The sequence below is a fragment of the Phyllostomus hastatus genome, unplaced genomic scaffold, assembly GCF_019186645.2.
Source record: "Phyllostomus hastatus isolate PE091 unplaced genomic scaffold, TTU_PhHast_1.1 phas_contig_5, whole genome shotgun sequence".
NCBI classification, from domain to species: Eukaryota; Metazoa; Chordata; class Mammalia; order Chiroptera; family Phyllostomidae; genus Phyllostomus; species Phyllostomus hastatus.
The window spans coordinates 6673984-6691886 of record NW_025333897.1 but is presented as its reverse complement, the minus strand read 5'-3'; the positions used below and the strand labels follow the sequence as shown (position 1 = coordinate 6691886).

The 17903-nt window shown below is 53.3% G+C and overlaps 4 protein-coding genes and 1 long non-coding RNA gene across 7 annotated transcripts in view; 2 read left to right on the top strand and 3 right to left on the bottom strand.

Moving 5' to 3' along the window:
- Positions 1 to 109: 109 nt before the first annotated feature.
- On the bottom strand, positions 110 to 7241 carry TBCB (tubulin folding cofactor B). Its single transcript, XM_045846551.1, has 6 exons — positions 6950 to 7241; positions 6454 to 6597; positions 4029 to 4125; positions 3114 to 3305; positions 556 to 628; positions 110 to 370 (listed from the first exon to the last, which is right to left on the bottom strand). The coding sequence occupies exons 1-6, from the start codon at positions 7061 to 7063 to the stop codon at positions 256 to 258; spliced, it is 735 nt and encodes a 244-aa protein (XP_045702507.1). The 5' UTR covers positions 7064 to 7241; the 3' UTR covers positions 110 to 255.
- Positions 7242 to 7352: 111 nt separating this feature from the next.
- Positions 7353 to 8910, top strand: LOC123823638 (DNA-directed RNA polymerase II subunit RPB9). The gene is made up of 6 exons (XM_045846560.1): positions 7353 to 7737; positions 7816 to 7870; positions 8186 to 8259; positions 8342 to 8416; positions 8533 to 8584; positions 8814 to 8910. The coding sequence occupies exons 1-6, from the start codon at positions 7679 to 7681 to the stop codon at positions 8874 to 8876; spliced, it is 378 nt and encodes a 125-aa protein (XP_045702516.1). The 5' UTR covers positions 7353 to 7678; the 3' UTR covers positions 8877 to 8910.
- On the bottom strand, positions 8899 to 10808 carry LOC123823635 (putative transcription factor ovo-like protein 3). Its single transcript, XM_045846555.1, is given in 5 exon segments — positions 8899 to 9172; positions 9610 to 9748; positions 9750 to 9812; positions 10541 to 10617; positions 10692 to 10808. Coding segments are annotated over 5 exon segments (582 nt in total). The 5' UTR covers positions 10786 to 10808; the 3' UTR covers positions 8899 to 8963.
- Positions 9086 to 14776, top strand: LOC123823640. 3 transcript variants are annotated; one of them, XR_006786571.1, is made up of 4 exons: positions 9086 to 9353; positions 10674 to 10799; positions 12655 to 12847; positions 13770 to 14776. It is a non-coding gene; the product is annotated as an uncharacterized LOC123823640 (long non-coding RNA). The 3 variants fall into 3 exon arrangements; XR_006786570.1 differs by lacking the exon at positions 13770 to 14776 and adding an exon at positions 10942 to 11050 and having other exon boundaries at positions 12655 to 13222; XR_006786569.1 differs by lacking the exon at positions 13770 to 14776 and having other exon boundaries at positions 12655 to 13222.
- Positions 14777 to 15832: 1056 nt separating this feature from the next.
- LOC123823631 (WD repeat-containing protein 62-like) overlaps positions 15833 to 17903 on the bottom strand; it is a 41908-nt gene continuing 39837 nt past the window's right edge. Inside the window, 4 exon segments of the mRNA XM_045846549.1 lie at positions 15833 to 16168; positions 16261 to 16418; positions 16979 to 17647; positions 17821 to 17881. Of these exon segments, the coding sequence (XP_045702505.1) occupies positions 15905 to 16168; positions 16261 to 16418; positions 16979 to 17647; positions 17821 to 17881 (1152 nt within the window). The 3' untranslated portion in view covers positions 15833 to 15904.

Genomic DNA, 17903 nt, shown 5'->3' with positions numbered 1-17903 from the left:
CAGCTAAGTAATAAAGCCTCACCCTCCACTTTACTCAGCCCCCTGTTACACCTTCACCTACCCAGTTGCCCCTAGCCCTTCCTATAATCACTGAGTCTTACAAGTGTTACCCAGTTCCAGTGAATTTAATACACAAGTCTCAAAAATCAATGACAAGAACAAAGTGAATAAAATAAAAACAGGAACAGCAAGAGAGCCATTGGCAAACATAGGGAGGCAAATTAGCTGGAGCAGGAGGATGCCCTTCCTTAGGTGTCACATCTCATCCAACCCGTAGTCCTCCTCAGGGAAATCCCCCACTGTCACAACTGATGGCTTGACGAAGGCACCATACTTGGCCGGGCATTCGAAGTAGTGTTTCCCATTCACACTGCCGAGCATGATGGAGAAGTCAGTGGTCAGAAAGCTCCCAACATGGCTCCCTCCCCAGATGCTAGGATGGATAGGCTCACCCAGTCGTACGTACATGCACTTAACACATATGTGCACACATATTCAAGGACAGACACAGGTACAGACACACACACCTGACACCTCAGTGGGAATACATATTACCTGCCATCGTTTTTCCCTAGTGGCTCATCATAGCGGACGCCAATCCAGTGGCCAGGCTTGAAATCTGTGAGTCCTGCCCAGGGGAGAAATCCCAGTGAAACCTCCAGGCGCAGCTCACCCCAGATTCATGCCCACCCACTGAGTGTAAAGACTGTCTTGGTGAAAACCACTCCTTACTAGGACCACTGCTATTTCCTGCCCAAGACTAATATGGTAGGTAGCCCCTTCACTGGTCTCCCTGATCCTACTGCTGACCCTTATTCCTTTAACAGCCCCAGCCAAAGGAGTCTTTATAAAAATCAGGGAAATAGCACCACTGCCTTTACCCAAATTGCTCAAAGGCCACCCATTCCACTCAGCATAAAATCCATACTACTTATGGTCAAATGATTTCTGATGAGGGTACCAAGACAAATCAATGAGAAAATAATAGTCTTTTCAATAAATAATGCTGGGACAACTAGATATCCACATGCAAGAGAATGAAGCTGAACTCTTACCTCACACTACACATAAAAACACAAAATGGGTCATTAAAGACCTAAATGTAAGATGTAATAGTATAAAACTCTTAGATTAGGACACACAAAGAGACACCATGCACAGTGACGGGCATGCACATAGAGGAAAGACCATGTTAGGATACAGTGAAGAGCTGGCCTCAGAAGAAACCAAACGTGCCAAGGCCTTGATCTTGGACTTCCAGGCTCCAGAATTGTGAAAAACAAATTTCTGCTGTTTAAGCCATACAATGTGGGACACTGTTATAGTGTCCCTAGCAAATTAATATAAGACAACAAAAAGACGACCCAATGTAAAAATGCACAAAAAGGATCTCAGTAGACACGTCTCTAAAGAAGATACACAGACTGCCATAAAGTACATGAAAAGATGCTCAACATAATTATCATCAAAGAATCACAAATCAAAACCATAATGCTTTATGACTTCACACCCATTAGAATAATTTTCATCAAAAAGACAAGAGCATGTGTTGGAGAGGGTGTGGAGAAATTGGAACCCTCCTACATTCTGAAGGGAATACATAATGGGCAGCCACTGTAGAGAACACTGCAGCCAGGTTGAACAGGTTGCACAAGTGTCACCACATAACCCAGCAATTCCACTCTTAGGCATAGAAAAAGGAAAATATATGTCCACACAAAATTTATACAAGAGCCACAGAGTGGAAAGGACCCAAATGTCCATCAACTGTGACAGATTAAAAAAATGGTCTTGCAATGCAATACCACAATGCAGTATTATTTGGTAATAAAAATAAATGAAGTACTGCTAGGTGCTACGACATGGATGAACCTTGAAGACATGATGCTAGGTGAGAAGAGGCAGTCACAAAAGACCACATAATACTATATGATTCCATTTATATGAAACACCCAGAACAGGTAAATTTAGAGTGGCTGCCTAGGACTGCAGGAGAGCGCATTTCAGAAATGTGGACTGGCAAGCTAATGCTTATGGGGTTTCGTTTTGGAGTGATGAAAATGTTCTAAAATTGATTGTGGTGTTGGTTACACAATTCCATGGCCATACTAAAAACCAATGAATGAATAATGTACACTTGAAATGGGGGAGTTTTATGATATGTCAATTATATCTCAATAAAGCCATTATAAAAATTAAAACCCACTGAGGGAAAAATGGGAACAACTGTAATTGAACAAAAATTAAAAAAATAAAAATAAAATAAGCCCTGGCTGGCGTGGCTCAGTGAATTGAGTGCCGGACTACAAACCAAAGGGTCACAGGTTTGATCCCAGTCAGGGCACATGCCTGAGTGTCAGGCCAGGTCCCCAGTAGGGGGCGCATGAGAGGCAACCACACATTGATTCTCTCCTCTCTCCTTCCTTCCCCAACTCAAATAAATAAATAAATAAATAAATAAATAAATAAGTAAATAAAATCTTTAAAAAATAAACGATACAATAAAATCCACACCCCTCTCTCCTTTCTCCAAGGCCACTCATGGTCCAGCCCTGCCCATGCTCCTGACCGTCCTTCCTACCTTGTCCCCTCACTCACTCCCCCGCTAGCCATGCTGACTTCCTTTCTCTGCCCCCAAACAAATCAAGCTTGTTCCTGCTTGTCTGCACTGACTACTCCCTCTGGCTGGAACACTCATCCCCTCTTTTCACCTGGCTCACTTCTCCCTTTCCATTAGATGGTCCACTCCCTCTGAAGCACTCTCAATCACTTTCAAGGAGAGGTCCGGTACTTCCTCTCAGCTCACACATCTTCCCCTAAGCTTCCCTCATCCCTGCCCGGATCACTTCAGCCTGAACTTTCCCCATCACAGCCCTAAAAATTCTGCCAGGGTTTCCCTCACCTTAGCTCTGGCCAGGTTTGCCTCAGAACTAATCCCTCTGGCCTCCTCTTTCTCTATCACAACCCACATCATCGTGCCTCTGCTTCCCAATTCCCTTCCATGAATACTCTGGGCTGTCCCTGTCGACTGCTGTGTCTGTGTCTCCAACTAAATTGGGGTCCCCAGCATCGTCCACACCAGGCAGGGCATAAGGCCTCAGGAGACCACGTACCTACATACATGACAGTGCCCCGGCGAGGAGGCTGCCCGGGTACCCGCACCTCACAGCGGCTGCCCACAGGGATGGCACTGGCCTGTTCCTGCTCCTCCCTGAGGCGCTGGGTGGTCTCAGCCTCTCGCTGTGCCTGCTCCTCTTCGTTGTATCGGCCCAGCTTGCTACGCTTCAGGAAGGAGCGGACCGAGTCTGTCGGGTGGGGTAGAAGATTGGGGGTCAGACATGGCCTCATGGGTGCAGCCTCTGGCCTAATGAGATGATAACCTTCCACTCACACAGGGCTAACATTCAGAGAGAAACTGTTCTGTTCTGGGTGTCACAGGGCTGTCATCCAAGCCTCCTAAGTCTCCCACCACAGCCCTGGCCTCTCCCTAGGATCCCAGGGGCCTCCCCACAATTCATAAACTAACAATTTATGTCTCCAGTCTTTCACTTCTCCTCATCTTTCTACACCCGCTCAGTATCACATTCGCCTCCATCCATCCCCCCGAATCCCTCCTCACCTTCCCTATGTCTGTACTGATCACCACACTGCCCCCATCCAACCCACATGTTCTACCATGCTCTGCTCCGCACACCATCTGCCCCACGTGACCCTGACCACTCTCCCCACACCGGATCCCTGCACCTGTCTGCCTGCCCACAATCCCTCACACCTCCCAGTCCCCATTAATACCCTATGCCTTTTCCACCGCCACTGCTCTCCCATGCCCTCATCTGTCCTCATACCAACCTCACCACACTCCCTCCACTCTCCCCTGCCTATCTGCCCCCACCATCAATTTTCCCCAAAATGTCCCTGTCTGTTCTTTCTGCCCACCCTGCCCCCCAAACACCACCACCCACCTGCATACACTCCTTTTGGCCTCCACATACCCCCACCCCCCTTTTATCCCCATGTGCCCCCAATACCTTGCCTCTGGTCGTAGGCTTCTTGTGAGATCCTGTATTTCTCCACCTTGGACACATCCTCATACTCCCCAAGGCGAGCACCGCTGTGGTCAATGACCTGTAGTGACAGGGGAGGTCAGTGGGGAGGGTCTGGTCAGGGAGGCTTGGGATGCGGGGGTGGGGGGGGGGGGGGGGGGAGGAAGATGCAGCAGCACACTGGAGCGTTTCATAGACTTAAGTCTCTCCTGTCTAGGGAAAACCATATGCTACCTTCACTTTACCCCAGCCTTCTCTCATCTCGAGCCCAGCAGAAGGAATGAAAGCAGGTATCTACACTAGTCTTCTCCCTCTCCCCACCCCTGTCCAAACCCTCAAGGCTAGCTCTGCCCCATATGGTCCCCACATGATGGCATCAACATCACTGATGGCCCCCAGCAACCAGGTTTGACTCCCGGTCGGGTCAGGGCACGTGCCTAGGTTGTGGGCCGGGTCCCCATTTGTGAGCACACGAGGGGCAGCTGACAGATGTTTCTCTCCTCTCCCATGTCGATGTTTCCTTCCCTCTCTTTCTCCCTTCCTCTCTCTAAAAATAAATACATAAAATCTTTTGTTTTTAATTTACTGTATTTTTCTTTTTTTTTTAAATCTACAGATTTTTTCTTATTTCAGATTCCATTTTTTTTAAGATTTTATTTACTTATTTTTTAGAGAGGGAAGGGAGGGAGAGAGAGAGACAGAGAGAGAGAGAGAGAGAGAGAGAGAGAGAGAGAGAGAAACATCAATGTGCAGTTGCTGGGGGTTATGGCCTGCAACCCAGGCATGTACCCTGGCTGGGAATCGAACCTGGGACACTTTGGTTCCCAGCCCACGCTCAATCCACTGAGCTACTCCAGCCAGGGGTCATAAAATCTTTAAAAAAAAAAAAAAAAAAAAAAAGAAGAAGTATTCATTCTGCTGGGAGACTGATCATAAACAAATACACAGGTACATGTATTAAGCACCAGAAGATAACAAGGTTCGATCTAGAAATACCACAAAGAGGCTTAAGGAGACTGGGAAGGTAGTCAGGGAAGGCTTCCAAAAGGAGGGGATGTCTAGGCCAAGGACTGAAGGATGAGAAGGAACAATTGGCACAAAGTCCTGGACACAGAATTGTCCTCAGCCCTTTGAGAAACTGCAGGGAGGCCAGCATGGCTGGTGTGGAGTAAGCCAGGAGTAAGCCAGCGTGGAGAGTGGGAGACACCACAGATCACTGTAGACTGGGCTTTTATCTGGAATGAGGTGCAGCGAGGGAGGCTCTGAGCCAGGAGGGCTCTGACCTGACTCGGATTCACAAGCTGTCTCTGGCTACATGTGGAGAACAGACTGTGGCGGAGGGAACAGGCATAGGAGACAGAGGCTGCTGTGATGTCCAGGAGGGAGAGGATGGGGGCTAGGCCTGGGTGGGGCAGTGAAAGGGCAGAAGAGTTTAGATTCTGGGTACATTTTGTAGGTGGACTCCACAGGATTTGCAGACAGACTAGATAGATGTGGGTTGGAGCGGAATACAGGGATCAGAAAACACTCTGCGGTGTTCAGCCTGAACCACTGGGCCAACACACCAAAAGAGAAATGGCTCTTATTTCTGGTCAAGGATCACTAAGTATTGCTACTTTCTATATTAGGGATTTTTCTAAATTTGAGGTTGCTGTTGTTTTAAGCAACGAATACAGGTAATATTTATAAACAGAAAAGCTTTTTAAAAAAGAGTTTATGTATTTGTCTAGAGAGAAGGGAAGGTAGGGAGAGAGGGAGAGAAACATCAGACAGGTTGCCTCATGCACGTGTCCCAACAAGGGACCAGGCCCATAACCCAGGTATATGCCCTGACCAGGAATCGAACCGGCAACCTTTTGCTTCACAGGAGGACGCCCAACCAACTGTGCCACGCCAGCCAGTGTAAAACAGAGAAAGTTTTGGGGAAAAAAAATTCCCCAGAGACTCCACCACTGAGAAACCTTCCTAGAGTGGCCTCAAGCAGTCAGAGGTCTGTCCATACCTGAATCAATGTGTGAAAACCTCCTGTTTGAGGATGTCACGGCCCATGCTTGGCCCACCAGCTTCCCTAGGCAGCTGTGTTCCAGCTCCACCCAAAACATCTCATCGTTCACCCTGATGCACCTCACACTCTAGGCCTCTGTACACTCTGCTCCCTCCAGTTGGCATGGCCTTCCCACCTCTTCTACTAAGTCCTCCTTTCCTCATGGAGTCAGACAACTCTCCTGGGTGTCCTGAGTCTCCTGGGCTTGCTCCAGCCCAAACCACTCTGGCTGTCACTGTCTGGTGATGGGTCTCTCTCTTTCCATAATGGACTACGGGCTGCATGGGTGTCTATCTGGGTTATTACACAGGGCAAAGTATGGCAAGCATGAAGGGAGAGAGGGGATCCCAGGTAGGGAGGTCTCACATGGATGCGGCAGCCGTTATCTACGGGGTACGAGCCCAGCAGCGCATCCTCCTGATCCAGTTTGCAGCAGAACTTCTCGTCAGCTCCATACAGCTCCAGTTCCATGCAAGACGCAGGGCTGCCCACCACCAGCTCTAGCTTACACTGCGAGGAGTAGCGTATGGGGAGAGGTCAGTGGCCCCACCCTCTGCCCTGACTGTCCGCCCCTGGTACCTCATCTTTGCTCCTCCAAGAGACCCATCATTTCAGGACCCGACTGGTTATCCCTGGCCCTGCCCACTCTGCTCTTGCCCCCCGCCCTCTGAAACCTCTCGTTTTCCCAGGTCCTGTGCTCCTCCTCCAAAACCTTCGGTTCCTTCTGGCCCCCGCCCTGCTGAGGCCTGGTGCCCAATCTCTGCAACCTCGGTTTATTTTTGGCCCCTCCCAGCGACCCGGCAGCCCCTCCATTTCTCCTTTGACCAGCAACGCCCCCCCCGACCGTGCCGCACGGCCACACCTTGAATTCAGCTATTGTGAGGCTGCGACTGTACCGCTTCTCAGAGCGAAAGCTGTTCAGAGAGCTGCTGATGAAAACGGTCACTGTGGGCGCAGACAACCCGGTCACCTCCATCTCGCCGCGCCCTGCCGGGGCCCACAGCCGGGTCAGACGCCTCACCTACCGCGGCACAGCCGCCGCCGCCTCCTCTGGGTTACCAGCCCCTCCCCCTGCTACCGACTTGGCCAATCCGCGCTCTCTCGCAGGGAGGGTCCGCCTATAGTCGCGGGGTCCTCACCGCCGGAAGCTCTCCGATATTGTTAGGTATGTCCAGCCAATCCCGAGAGGCCTGCCGTGGTCCCATTCTTCCAAAACGGATCCGGCGGGCGCAGACTGAAGACGAGAGGAAGGACTGGCGGGGGGTTACCCATGCCGCCGTGGAGGGTAAACTCGCGCCTGTGCTTAGTGCTTTGCGAGTTCCGTGAGGCGTCATATTCCCGGCTCCCGTACGACACTATTCTATAAACTGGGGAAGCGAGGCCCAGAGGTTGGAAGCAGTTACTTTAACAAAAGATTGGAGCAAGTAATTAACCAAATCTCAGCGCAGAGGCCAAATACAAAGGTGCTGGCAGCCAGTACCTGTGCGCAGCTCCGCCCCTCTTCAAAAGGCGAAGCAACCTGGCCTGACCCTTCCCGCGACCCGTCGTGAGGCAGAGCGAGCGCGGAAGGCTTGGTGGGCAGCGCTGCGCCATGGAACCCGACGGGACCTATGAGCCGGGCTTCGTGGGTATTCGATTCTGCCAGGAATGGTGAGGCGGGGGCAGCAGGTGTGGAAGGAGATCAAGTAATGGTCCCGGGACTGACCTCTGACTTCCCCCTCCCCACAGTAACAACATGCTTTACCCCAAGGAGGACAAAGAGAACCGCATTCTGCTCTACGCGGTGAGCGCGAGACCGCGGGTTCCCCGGTCTTCCCCCAGGGGTGAGCCCGTTCTCTTCCTGGCCCCGCCTTACTCACGTGACCCCTCGCTCCCTGTTCCGCCCGGACTGACCCTAGTCTCCTCTGTCCCGAAAGGAACTCTTCTTCCCAGTCTTTCCCACCCTCGAGGGGTATTGATGCTCGATACGCCCCATTATCCCAACCTCGAGACTCCATCCCCTCCCTAATCAACTTCTCCAGGGAAAACCTTGCCCTCTCTCCCAATCCCATGGGGAGCTCTCCGTGACCCCCTTCCTGCCACACTCGCCCTCCCGCAGTGCCGGAATTGTGACTACCAGCAGGAAGCTGACAACAGCTGCATCTACGTGAACAAAATCACGCACGAAGTGGAGTGAGTGGCAAGGCTGGAGTTTAGGGACGGGGTTGGCTTGGGGGGCCCCTATCAGAGCACCGTTATTCACTTTCTCCCTTAGTGAACTGACCCAGATCATCGCTGACGTGTCCCAGGACCCTACGTTGCCGCGGACCGAGGACCACCCATGCCAAAAGTGAGTATGCAGCTGATATTCGGGACCGAGAGAGGCTGGTCCTCACCAGGCGGAGAGTGGAGGAGGAAGGAGGGAAGGGTACGCTAGTGGCAATGGGTGGCTGTCTGTCCGCACAGGTGCGGTCACAAGGAGGCGGTGTTCTTCCAGTCACATAGTGCCCGTGCCGAGGTGAGTGGCATGAAGAAGGCTTTCTAAATATCCTGGGCTTGGTCCTTCCTGGGAGGAGGGAATACCAATAGTGAGGGGAGGCTGCCCTTCTGGCGTCCTGAGCTGGACCCTTACCAATGAGGAAGGCCTCCTTGTCTGTTTTTGAGGGGTGAGGCTAGCTGGATGCAAGTTCCATATTGCGCCCTCCCGAGGGTCCGCACACTTCCTAACTGGGCATCCTTTTTGCCAGGACGCTATGCGCTTGTACTACGTGTGCACAGCCCCACACTGTGGCCACCGCTGGACGGAGTGAACCACCTTCCCTCAGTAAAAAATGCTCCGTTCTGTGTTCGTGTCCTGTGTTTATTTGCCTCTCATGGGTTGGACACAGGGTGCGGTCTCAAGCAGCACGGTGTAGGGCGCAGTGCTGCTCATAAGCGTCGGGTCTTGGGCTGGTGAAGCCACAGTCCTCGCACACGTGCAACTTCTCACGGCGCTCACGGTAGGCGTAGCTGGCCGGCTGCCCGTGCACCTTGGCGAGATGAGTTTCAAGCGAGCAGCGCTGTGTAAATGCTTTCCAGCAAGCTCCGCAGCGGAATGGGCGGATCCCTGCACAGATAGGCAGAGCGGGAGAGGACAGGACAATGACCTCAGACCAAAGCCAACCCACCTTGCCCTCTGTGAGCATTCCTCCATTCCTGCTCCAGGTTCTGCTGACTTCACCTACATCCCACTATCTCCAACCTCAGTGTAAACATGGACCAGGCATCTGCGTCTTCATCCTCACCAGGTGGTTCCTTCCCCAAGGTCCAGGAGGGCAGTGGGTGGCCTTCCCTCCCACCCTTCAGCCTGGGACCTGAATCCTGTAACCAGTGCCTGTCTTCACACCCCCTCAGCAGGCCCCTACTTGGCACTACCTTACCTGATGGCTGGATCTCTGCCCCACAAAACATAAACGAAAACTCCACATCCAGGACACCTCCCTCCATTTTGTCCCACCCCCACCCAGGGCCCAGCAGCCCCTCCATGCTCTTGCCACTGCTCACCCGTGTGAGTCCTCATGTGGCGCTTGAGGTCAAAGGCATCGTGAAAGCCCTTGCTACAACAGCTGCACACATGGCGGCGCGCGGGGCTGTGGCACTTGAGGTGCCTTGTCAGCATGCGCTGCAACGGAAAGGCCTTGGGGGCAGAACGGGCAGCCAAGCATCCCAGGGTCCTTGGGAGTGGTGACCAAAGTGCCCTGCATGGGCTGTGGGAGGGACATGGGAGTTACACACACACACACACACACACACACACACACACACACACACACTGGAGCAAACTGAGTACCTAGAACTAGGAACCATGGGGGTCCAGGAAGGCCAGAGACTATTTGTGGGCAAATGCCATCCTTTCTCCAACATCTTCCCTGACCATGCCCCCATTGCCCTTACCTTACTTTATTTTTTTTCCATAGCACACACTATTTACCAACATAATATGTACTTTCTTAATTTTATTGTCTATACCTGCAGCCCCCTCCAGATTATAAACTCCAGGGAGGAAGGAATTTTTGTCACTCCTGCCTAATACCCATTGCTTCAAACAGTTCCTGGCTCTCAAGAAATACTGAACTAGTCAAGCATATTTACATTTGGCTAGTGCTGTCCGTCCAGTGCATGCACAGAAAAGCTCTTCTAAGGCCCCCAATCTCATCCTCATCCCCATCCTGCTCCTGTCACCTTGTCTGATCCTCTGCCCCACAGACTGGAGAGATCCCTAAGGGTAGGAACTGTGGCTGCCCACTCTGGGGAAACAGTGTTTGGGATGAGGCCTAACAGCTCACTGAAAGGCATTCTCAATGGAGAGAACAAAGGGTGGGAAGGTCCTGAGGCTGGAAGGGCATGCAATGGGCATAGGAAGTAAGGGAGGGTCAGGGTCTGTTGAGGCTGAGAGTGGGCAGGGGGTGAAATTGAGCAGGGTCTTGGGGGCTACCTGCAGACTCACCGCTGCCCAAGAGTCCCCAAGGCTGGAAGAGTGGTGTGCCGGTGGCCCCTCCAGGCTTCTGCAGGCTGAGAAGAGAAGCCTAACAGTGATGCTTTGTGTTTCCCCTGCCCCTCACCTCCAGGCCTAGTGAGGGCCCCACCTGGGACATAGGCGTCTCCCCGGAGCTGGTCGGGCAGGTGGCTCCAGTTGGGTGGTTGCAGGCGCCTACTCCTTACCAGGAAGGCACGAGGCATCACCTCCAGAAATGGTAAGATGGTTACACGCACACGCCCACTGGGCTGCCTCCTCCACCTCCTGTGAGACCTCAGCCCCGGGATGACCATCCCAAGGGGAAAAGGAGGGGGCAGCCATAAAGGAGCCTCATTCTCTCAATGCAAATTTCATGACAGGCCCAGGGGGCAGACTCACTTGGCTCCAATTACCTCTGTCTTGGGGCCCACCATTCCTCCCCCTTCTATGAAAGATTCCTGAGGCTATTCTCCAGACTCCCGGGGGCAGGTAAGCACTAGGACCCGCCGCCCCCCACCCCCCAGGAGGTCCAGCAAGGGCACCAGGCAGCCTAGGCAGCTCTTGTGGGGTGGGTAGAGGAAACAGAGACTCCAGGGGTTTTGAATGTCTTCTCATAGTACTGGCAGGGCCAAGGATCTAAAGGTGTGTTTGCCAGGCAAATCAGTCAGTACTGGACATCCAGCAGCCTGCTTGGTTATTCAAATCACAGCAGCTGTCCGAGGAAGCAGGGGAGGGGATGACTGATTGCTTGCTCCAGAGGATGGGGGGGGGGACAGCAGGGTCTAATAGTTGAGGGCAGAGTAAGGATCCAGGCTGTGCATCTTCCAGCAGGAAGCACCGCCTCTCTGACCCTCGGATTCCCAGAACTGATGTTCAGCCAGAAGCACACTGTTCAGGTGTAGCAGGCATTAAGACACTAGTTTGTGGATAGTCCAGCTCCTGGTGACTGCCTGGGACACCTCTCCCCCACTCCCACGTGCCCGAAACAGCTGGAGGCTCTGAAGACCTTACCTCAGCATTCTGGCCAGGCTGTGTTCCAGATTGGTCAGTGGCCTCTTAACCAGGGGTTAAGGATTTTGAACACTCCTCCTCATACAGTTACTCTCATTTATTCACCCAACAATTCTCTGAGCTCCAACTATAGACCAAGTATAGCTCAGCACTGAAAACAAGCACATAGCTTAGCCCATGGGGGAGACACACAAGTGACTACCCAGAATGACCAAGACCTGATGGTGATAGCACAGGCAGAGCAATCCAAGCTGTGATGGGGGAGTGTAGGAGAGCGTTCTGCGTGGCGTGGGCCCAGCTCCCACTCGGAGATGCACAGGACGCACGCCCACGGATAGGTTCCCCTGTGGGGAATCAGGCCTGCAATGTACCTAGGCCACTTTGAGACTTGTTTTTGTTAAAACTCCCTCACCCTGAATTTGAGGCAGCAAACGTTTACTACAAAGTAACTTCCTAAAATCCATGCTAAACCTTCCTAGGACTAGTGTAACTGCTTTTCCCTTTTCATTTGCAAATATCCCTCTTCTGTGATGTGCGGCATCGGCTCCTTTGTTTTCTGTAAAAGGTAACCACCTAAAGTGAGCCTGTGCATAGTAAATGAGGACCATCATGTAATGTGCCAAAAAAAGAAATAAAGGCCTGTCATGGCGGATGCCGCAGCTTTTGGGTCCCCTTGAGAGAAAGCGCCATGCTCACCCTTTTCCTCCACAGGACTCGGTAGTCCGGTAGTCCGTGTGAATGTCTCTCTCCCATCCACAATGTGGCAAACTCCATGAGCCGGGGTCCACATCAGGGGAGAGTGCAGGAGGACTGAGGGAGGGAGGAAGAGGTTCTTGATCCAGCCTAAGGGTTGAGAGACAACTTCCTGGGCATGAGCCCTGGAGAAAGAAGAGGGCTAGGATGAAAGGGGAGAATGTTCTAGGCAGAGGGAACAGTCTATACAAAGGCTTGGTGATGAAAGAAGCAATATTTATCCCTTTATTCACATTCCCTAGAGTTAGTCCTGCTGACTCATTTGGGGAAGCGAGGGAGGCAGCCCTGAGAGTCTGCTAGCCCAGAGCTTTACCACTTTATTTCTGCAGGAGCTGGGACAAGTCATTTATCAGTGAGCCTGTTTCTCCATCTGGAAAATGGAACTAACGAGTCTCCCTATTTCCGGCTTGTGTTGAAGACCCATGCAGATCATGTGGGGAGAATGCTGAGCATGGGATCTGGCATGTGGCAGACATATAAACAGAGGGGTTGTTAGGAAGTCTCATGGGGTGATGTGGCTAGGTGAGTATCTGTGTTTCAATGGACCCATCTGCAAAATGGGGTTTTAAGTGTCCATGCAGCCATGACTGCTTTGCCTGGCACAGGTCTGGCAGGCCAGCGTCTAGGAGCTGTCCAATGTGGAGTGCAGGGGCCAGGTCACACTAAAGAATGAGCTGGCGAAGGGGGAGCCATTCTGTTCCTGCTCAGGTGCCCAGTTCTCCATGCCCAACATATGTTTCATGGGGGAATTGACTCCTGTGTGGTTGCTGAAAACATATTAGAGAGGAGATCTGGAGTTGGGTGTCTTTATTTGCCCCCAGGCTCCCTTTCTACCCTGCTCTGTGTGGGAGGCTGACCTGGGTGGGCAGCAGCATCTGAGCTCCCATGCCCCCTGGCTTCCGGTTGGGTACAAACAATGGGGGGGGGGCCATGCAGATGTGGGAAAGGATCCCCTCAACTCGCTCCCTGTCAGGTTGCCAGAGACACAGGACCCCTCAGGGCAGCCCTCTCTCCAGGGTTCGCTCTTCTGGGTTTCACTTCACTCCCTTGTGCTTATGGCGCCGGGGGTGGGGGGGGGGTGGGGGGGGGGTGGCGGGAGGGGTTGTGTGACAGCTCTCTTCTGGTACCAGGTCCAAGGTACTGAGGTTTCATTCTTCCCTGCCCACTCCTTTGCAAATTATTCCTCCACTAAACCCTCTGAAATGTCCCACGTGAACATGCTGTCCTCTTCCCACTGAGATCCCATTGGTCCATAAACCACCTGCACACATGTTCATGAGCAGTGGTTTCTTAAGCAGCTCGTTTGTCCAACAGAAAGTCTGGTCTCCCTGGGGCTGAAGAGCTTGGCATTAGGAAGTGGACAGTGAGTAGCAGATACACTGGATTCTCTTGAACTACCTGCCCACCTCCCTTTATACCGAGAACCCAATTTTGTTTTGTCCAGCACAGGAGAGACGGCTGGTCCAAGCAAATCAAAGCAATCTCTATTCTCATTGCCCATGACTGCTCTGAAGGGGAAGGCCTCCACGAAGAAATCCGCAATTTCTTCCCCACTACCCTGACGGCTGCCCTGCTCTGTGCCTCTCCTACTGGTTGGGTGGGGGTGTACTGCTGAGTGTGTGGCAGACATGTTGCAATTGTGAGGGCCTAAACTGGAGGGTGGAACTCGGGCTCAGGGGGTGACAGAGCAGAGGCATAATCAAGAGTAACAAATGTCCCTACAGCATGTGTTCCCATAAGCCAGGCGTTGGCTACTTGGAATTGAAGGCTTAACTATAATACAGGGTGGGAGAAGGGGTAAATTTCACGAGGGATAGAGCCTCAAGTTGGTCTCCTGGATGTCCAGGGGCCTGGATCCTAAACCTTGCCTCAAGGGTCTTAGGTGACAGTGACCAAGCTAGGCCAGGAGAGTGCATCTCTGGTCTTTCAGGGGTGGCCTGTGGGCCACAGGCCTGGGCAAGGAATCTCCCGGCAGCGGTGCAGCCCAACTACGAGCCCTGGACCACGTGGGCTCACTAAGGCAGAGAGAGGGAGCTTTGAAAAATAAACAGAACGGGGCGTCTCCTCAAAACACCAATATTAGGGACTTTATTTAGGGGCGGAAATCGTGTCATGAATGTTTCTTGGATTTGAAAGTCATGAAGCAGCAAGGCCCTGCCTGGTGTGATCTCAATCTTTCTCCCACCGTCTCTCCCCTCTTCTATTCCAGCTGTCCTGGCTTTGTTGCTGTTCCTTACATATACGTTTGGTCCCCTCATGGGGCCTTTGCACTGGCTATTCTGTCTGCCTGTATACTTTTCTGAGATGTACATATGGCCTGTGTCCTCTATCAAGCCTCAGCTCAAATGTCGCCTCAGGAAGGCCTTCCATTACACTTCAACCAGCACAGTGAATTCCGTTAGTTATTGTTGTAATTGCTGTGTGCTTTGCTCTCTAGAACGTGAACGCCACAAGGGCAGATGCTTTGCTGGTCCTGGTCCTCACTGTACCCTTAATACGCAGAGGAGTGACAGGCACCTGGGCACCAGCAGGATTAACTGCATGATTGGTTCTGAGGTGAGTCAATGTTTATGGAGGCAGCAGTGGGCCATGTCCTCATGTTCAAAGGCCCGGCACTTCCACCAGGCATGCCTAGGTTTGAGTCTCAGCTCTGTGGCACCCTGGGCAAGACACTGGATTCTCTCTGAACATTTCTGGTGGACCATGACCAGCAAACAGAGCAGGGAGGAACAGGCAAGTGGGGGTTCAGTCCACAAGAGTCCGCATGGTAGAACTGTGCTTTAGGAGAGAGCCCCACCCCTGCTGGCTCCCTTTTTATACACTTGGGACAGTGGGGGCTTCTGCGGTCACGAGAGCGTGGCCCTCTTAGCAGACATGCCATGTGGCTAGATGCCTGCTGCCAGGGGAAGCTGGTATCAGTGCTGGGAGCTCATCGGACCTTGAAGTTGGACACAATCCTCTTGCTGGGGAAGAAATTACTGTTCCAGCTGCTGGGTGGCCCGGGCATGCTGCCCGGATCGTCCAGTGGATAAGCCTGTTTATCTCTCCTCAATTTCCCCTGCTGCAGATAGGGACGAAAGCCTGGACCTTGGAGGATCTTGCATGGGCCTTGCCCAGGGGCCAGTGGTGTGGCCAGGGTCTGGTACATGGTGATCTCAGCAGCTCCACTGGGTTCTTGGGCATCAGGAAGGGTAGGGAAGGACTGGCCCTTTCCTGGGGTACAGCTGGGCCCCACTGGGCAAGGACTACATGTGATCCCTCAACAGGTCAGTGGGCTGGGGATAAGCGACATGGGAACCAGGTGCTGGGATCATCATGACTGCAGTTCCCAAACTTCCTGGGGATGTTGGTCCCATGTTCTCATGGACAGATTCTGAGGACAGGGCCTGGCATCAGGGCTTACGAGAGTTTCCTGGGCTGGTCCACCAGAGGCAATGCCCTCTACCCTCCCACCCTACACCCACCTGAAGAGGGGCTTTGTGGATGTGCCAGGATAGGCACCAGGAACCATTCCTCCAAGTTGTCCATTTATTTGCTTAAAATACCTATTTCGTCAGAAAATAGCAGGGCTGCTGGCCCTCAGTCCCCCTGTGCTTTCCTCTGCACAGCCTGCACCAGCAGCTCCGAGTAGTGTTCCAGCAGGGCACGCAAATCTGGGCTAGCCAGAGGGCACAAGGTAGGTGGGGAGAGAGGACCTGGGCTGGGCAGGGCCTGGGCTGGGGCCGCGTCACTCCCAACCAGCCAGTCGTTGGCCTCTAACTGGCTGTGGATCCAAAGGAAGGCGGAGGCCAGCTCAGTCCGTGCCTGCTGCTGCTCAGTACTCAGCTGGCCACTGGAGACCATCTGCAAGGAGTGCTAACCTTGTTAGGGACCTCTCAGGCCAGGTAGTCCCAGGGCACACCCCTTTAGCCTTTTCCCCTGACCCTGGGGCTCACCAGGTGGTAAAGGTCCAGGGCTTCTTGGAAGGCTGCCTTCAGTTTGTGCACGATGGTCCCCACACTGCTCAGCTCAAGGGGAGCTGGGGAAAGGACTGCAGCTGGCACCCCAGGCTCCCCGCAGTGTTCGGGGCTGTCCCGGACCACACTGAGCACATCTAGGCGTAGAGAGGAGGGAATGAGAAAGATACCTCTACTTTATAGCTGGTCTGAGAGAGACCAGGGTGGCTGGGCTGATCCCAACTGTTGTCCCTCTGCCTGGAATACTTCCCTCAGTCCCCAAGGCTCCCTTCCCTCCCCTCCTGCCGGTCTCTGCTCAAATACCACCTTCTGTCCGAAGCCTTTTCTCACCATCCTGTTTAAAACTGTAACCACTGCCCCGACTTCTCACTCCCTAAAACCTTTCTCTTATTTCTCTCCTGAGCACATAAGCACTTCATGATACACTTAACACTTTCCTCACACATTTAGTTTAGGCATCTTCCCCAATTAAGGTGTCAATTCTCCGTACTCTTGTTTACCACCACAGCCCATCCATGCCCTCGGGGCCTAGAACAAAAGGCCCAACACATACAAAGCGCTCACTAAATAGCTCAGTAACTGAGCTGAATGGCACACAGCACCCGTGGCCAGGTCAAGCGCCCACCTTTGGAGCCGAGCTAGCTGTTACATGGGATGAGCTTAGGAGGCAACGCCTTATCCCAAGGGTGACACTCACCAGGGGTGAGCTCCAGGAGGGGGGTGATGCCACCAGGGCCCCCTGGCATGGCCTCTGGAAGTGAGAGGCCATCAGGGTGGGCAGGGCTGTTGAGGGGCCCAGGGGCCAGAAGCCTTGGGAGAAAGGTGGAGCTGTGGAGCCTCAGGGAGCTCACATCTATGGGAGCTGGGAAGCTAGCTGTTGTAACCGTGGCATCAGGCTGCGTGGCCACCGGTTCCTGGGACCCAACACAAGTAGTAGGTGACTCCTGTGGGGGTGGGGGCAGTAAGAGCCTGTCACAGACACCCGACAGGGTCTGTCTGAGGCTGGCCCGGGCTTCATGGTTGCCCTGGGACGTCAGGGCAGGCTCTTGGCCCTTGCTGCCAGAATTGGGTGCTGCCGTAGTGGTGGTGATGGCCTGAAGCTCCTGGTCCAGGGAGGCCAGCTCCCCCATGGACGAGGGCCTGCAGAGGGGTCTAGTCAATTCAGCCAGGACAGGGTCTTCACTGTCCTCAAGGGAGATGCTGTGTGACTTCTTGGCACAGGAGCTGGCAGCAGCCTCCATGTAGGAGCAGGTAGAGGGGCTGTGGAGGCCTGGAGTGGGTAGGGCTGTGGGCGTCAGAGGCTTCCTGTCTGTGGGCAGCAATGAGAAAGAGGGGACGCAGGAAGCCAGTCCTGTGAGGCAAGAGGCTGTAAAGGAAGCAGCTGGTTCACTCTCACACCCAAGCCACAGAAATGATAGACAGGGCCCCACCCCAGGGTGGCTGCAGGGTCTCAGTGGACCATGCCCATGCCCACCAGCTGGGCACCCGGGCCATTTGCTGAGAAGCTCAAGGCTATTTACTGGGGATGGTGATACTCACTCCGTGGGTACCAGGCCTCCAGGGTGTCAAGGGGCTCCTTAGCCTTCCCCTCAGAGAGGACCTGCAAGCACGGCCATGAGGTG